The 5000-nt window shown below is 51.4% G+C and overlaps 1 protein-coding gene across 1 annotated transcript in view; it reads left to right on the plus strand.

Moving 5' to 3' along the window:
- The window catches only part of rhbdf1b (rhomboid 5 homolog 1b (Drosophila)), a 33236-nt gene that overhangs the window by 7230 nt on the left and 21006 nt on the right, over positions 1-5000 (plus strand). Inside the window, exon 2 of the mRNA XM_056297423.1 lies at positions 2188-2416. Coding sequence (XP_056153398.1) covers positions 2188-2416 — 229 coding nt within the window. The remainder of the gene's footprint in view (positions 1-2187; positions 2417-5000) is intronic.

Genomic DNA, 5000 nt, shown 5'->3' on the forward strand with positions numbered 1-5000 from the left:
ACCCCCCTCCTCCGGGGGGGGGGGGGGGTGATTAAAAAAGGGGACCGGGGCATCACATTGCTCAGCCTCCCTGGGAGAGTCTACCCTAGAGTGATGGAAAGGAGGCTCCGACCGATGGTCGAACCTCAGATCCAGGAGGAACAATACATACTCCATCCTGGCCCTGGAACAACGGACCAACCCTTGTGGAGGTGCTGAGGGGGGCCGGGGAGTTTGACCAGCCAGTCTACATGTGTTGTGTGGACTTGGAGAAGGCTTGTGACCGTGTACCCTGGGGCACTCTGTGGGGGGGGGGTACTGCGGGAGTATGGGGTACCGGGGCAGTTACTTTAAGCCTTCCGGTCCTTGTATAACCAAAGTGAGAGCTGTGTCCACATTCTCGGCACAAAGTCATGGTTCTCTACCGGGACATGGTGGGTTGCTCCCTCCGGGTTGGGGAGGAGTTGTTGCTTCAAGTGAAGGAGTTCAAGTGTCTCGGGGTCTTGTTCACAAGTGAGGGTAAGAACAGTAGTTCAGTTGGATTTTCCCCCCTTGTTCTGTCCAATTGCACCCAGCCAATTACCCCCGTCTTCCCGAGCCGCCCCGGTCTCTGCTCCACCCCCTCTGCTGATCCGGGGAGGGCTGCAGACTACCACATGCCTCCTCCCATACATGTGGAGTCACCAGCCGCTTCTTTTCACCTGACAGTGAGGAGTTTCACCAGGGGGACGTAGCGCATGGGAGGATCACGCTATTCCCCTCCTCCCGACCGACCAGAGGAGGCGCTAGTGCAGCGACCAGGACACATACCCACATCCGGCTTTCCACCCGCAGACACAGCCAAGTGTGTCTGTAGGGACGCCCGACCAAGCCAGAGGTAACACGGGGATTCGAACCGGCGATCCCCATGTTGGCAGCGGAATAGAGCGCTACGCCACCCGGGCGGGCGCCCCCTATAGGGTTTGGTTTTACTTGCCCTTGTGCTCACACCTAGGTGCAGTATTTAGATATGTATAGTGATTTATTCATAAGACGCTTATCTCCCTACCCAGGATGTGGTGTTGAGGATGCCCATGGCTGATGAACGTCATCCAGGACTTCCTCCTCCACCTCCTCCACCTCCTCCTTCATCCTTCTGCATTACAGTCGGGGTTCCGGCTGCAGCGCCGCTCTCGGCCGTCAGTGTAATGCTGTCGTTGATGTTCTTCTTCACTTTCGTCTTAATTCATGGATGCGTAGTGATACGGCTCGATTTCCGGTTTGGTAGTTCCTCTTATTTGCATATTTTCCTCAGATATGTACAGTAACATCACCCCGGGCTCGTGGCCAGCATGCGCATCCACGTGTGTGTGTGCTGGAAGAACTTGTAATGCAAACTATACAGCGACCCGCTGCTTTGTAGTGCCAGTACTGGCCAAGCTACACTGTTACCTTCGATCAGTCAGTCAATCAATCAGTCAATCACTGCTTTGTAGTGCCAGTACTGGCCAAGCTACACTGTTACCTTCGATCAGTCAGTCAATCAATCAATCAATCACTGCTTTGTAGTGCCAGTACTGGCCAAGCTACACTGTTACCTTCGATCAGTCAGTCAATCAATCAATCAATCACTGCTTTGTAGTGCCAGTACTGGCCAAGCTACACTGTTACCTTCGATCAGTCAGTCAATCAATCAATCAATCAATCACTGCTTTGTAGTGCCAGTACTGGCCAAGCTACACTGTTACCTTCAATCAGTCAGTCAATCAATCAATCAATCAATCACTGCTTTGTAGTGCCAGTACTGGCAAAGCTACACTGTTACCTTCAATCAGTCAGTCAATCAATCAGTCAATCACTGCTTTGTAGTGCCAGTACTGGCCAAGCTACACTGTTACCTTCGATCAGTCAGTCAATCAATCAGTCAATCACTGCTTTGTAGTGCCAGTACTGGCAAAGCTACACTGTTACCTTCAATCAGTCAGTCAATCAATCAATCAATCACTGCTTTGTAGTGCCAGTACTGGCCAAGCTACACTGTTACCTTCAATCAGTCAGTCAATCAATCAATCAATCACTGCTTTGTAGTGCCACTACTGTGAAAATGACATTGTTGCCTTTAATCAATCAATCAATCAATCAATCAATCAATCAATCAATCAGTCAGTCGTCAGTCAGGCCACGTCTTGGTGACTTGGTTAACCGGTCCATCCTGTGTGTGTTCCTCAGGGGTACGGCTGACTGGTTCGGGGTGAGTAAGGACAGCGACAGCACCCAGAGATGGAGGCGGAGGAGTCTGCAGCACTGCAGCCAGCTGTACGGGGGTCTGAAGGCCCAGGTGATGAGGGACATGGACCTCCCCAGCCAGGACAACCTGTCCCTGGCCAGTACTGAAACCCCCCCTCCCCTCTACCTCCCACCTTACCACCCTACCCACCACCACTGTGGCATGCAAAGGGTAGGCCAGCACCTGTGGGGGGTGGGGGGTGGGGGGGCCTTCCATTTATCTATCTATCCATCTGTTTGTCTGTCTGTCGCTTGAGGTATCTGTCATTCCATCAATCTGTCTTTTCATCAATCTGTCTTTTCATCAATCTGTCTTCATCGAATTTAGTGTGTTTCATGCAACAAGTCCTCCAGCCCATACGACCACACAGGTCCTCTAATACGACCACGCAGGTCCTCTAATACGACCCACACAGGTCCTCTAATACGACCCACACACACAGGTCCTCTAATACGACCACACAGGTCCTCTAATACGACCCACACAGGTCCTCTAATACGACCCACACACACAGGTCCTCTAATACGACCCACACACACAGGTCCTCTAATACGACCACACAGGTCCTCTAATACGACCACACAGGTCCTCTAATACGACCCACACACACAGGTCCTCTAATACGACCCACACAGGTCCTCTAATACGACCCACACAGGTCCTCTAATACGACCCACGCAGGTCCTCTAATACGACCCACACAGGTCCTCTAATACGACCCACACACACAGGTCCTCTAATACGACCCACACAGGTCCTCTAATACGACCACACAGGTCCTCTAATACGACCACACAGGTCCTCTAATACGACCCACACAGGTCCTCTAATACGACCACACAGGTCCTCTAATACGACCACACAGGTCCTCTAATACGACCCACACAGGTCCTCTAATACGACCCACACAGGTCCTCTAATACGACCCACACAGGTCCTCTAATACGACCACACAGATCCTCTAATACGACCCACACAGGTCCTCTAATACGACCACACAGATCCTCTAATACGACCCACACAGGTCCTCTAATACGACCACACAGGTCCTCTAATACGACCACACAGGTCCTCTAATACGACCCACACACACAGGTCCTCTAATACGACCCACACAGGTCCTCTAATACGACCACACAGGTCCTCTAATATGACCACACAGGTCCTCTAATACGACCCACACACACAGGTCCTCTTAATATGACCACACAGGTCCTCTAATACGACCCACACAGGTCTTCTAATACGACCCACACAGGTCCTCTAATACGACCCACACAGGTCCTCTAATATGACCCACACACACAGGTCCTCTCATACGACCCACACAGGTCCTCTAATACGACCCACACAGGTCCTCTAATACGACCCACACAGGTCCTCTAATACGACTCACACAGGTCCTCTAATACGACCACACAGGTCCTCTAATACGACCCACACAGGTCCTCTAATACGACTCACACAGGTCCTCTAATACGACCACACAGGTCCTCTAATACGACCCACACAGGTCCTCTAATACGACCACACAGGTCCTCTAATACGACCATACAGGTCCTCTAATACGACCACACAGGTCCTCTAATACGACCCACACAGGTCCTCTAATACGACCCACACAGATCCTCTAATACGACCCACACAGGTCCTCTAATACAACCACACAGGTCCTCTAATATGACCCACACAGGTCCTCTAATACGACCCACACAGGTCCTCTAATACGACCCACACAGGTCCTCTAATACGACCCACACAGGTCCTCTAATACGACGATACAGGTCCTCTAATACGACCCACACAGGTCCTCTAATACGACCCACACAGGTCCTCTAATACGACCCACACAGGTCCTCTAATACAACCCACACAGGTCCCTTAATACGACCCACACAGGTCCTCTAATACGACTCACACAAGTCCTCTAATACGACCACACAGGTCCTCTAATACAACCCACACAGGTCCTCTAATACGACCACACGGGTCCTCTAATACAACCCACACAGGTCCTCTAATACGACCCACACAGGTCCTCTAATACGACCCACACAGGTCCTCTAATACGACCATACAGGTCCTCTAATACGACCACACAGGTCCTCTAATACGACCCACACAGGTCCTCTAATACGACCACGCAGGTCCTCTAATACGACCCACACAGGTCCTCTGATACGACCACACAGGTCCTCTAATACGACCACACAGGTCCTCTAATACGACCCACACAGGTCCTCTAATACGACCCACACAGGTCCTCTAATACGACCCACACAGGTCCTCTAATACGACCACACAGGTCCTCTAATACGACCCACACAGGTCCTCTAATACGACCACACAGATCCTCTAATACGACCCACACAGGTCCTCTAATACGACCACACAGGTCCTCTAATACGACCACACAGGTCCTCTAATACGACCCACACACACAGGTCCTCTAATACGACCCACACAGGTCCTCTAATACGACCACACAGGTCCTCTAATATGACCACACAGGTCCTCTAATACGACCCACACACACAGGTCCTCTTAATATGACCACACAGGTCCTCTAATACGACCCACACAGGTCTTCTAATACGACCCACACAGGTCCTCTAATACGACCCACACAGGTCCTCTAATATGACCCACACACACAGGTCCTCTCATACGACCCACACAGGTCCTCTAATACGACCCACACAGGTCCTCTAATACGACCCACACAGGTCCTCTAATACGACTCACACAGGTCCTC

Source organism: Lampris incognitus, chromosome 17, assembly GCF_029633865.1.
Source record: "Lampris incognitus isolate fLamInc1 chromosome 17, fLamInc1.hap2, whole genome shotgun sequence".
Classification (NCBI taxonomy): Eukaryota; Metazoa; Chordata; class Actinopteri; order Lampriformes; family Lampridae; genus Lampris; species Lampris incognitus.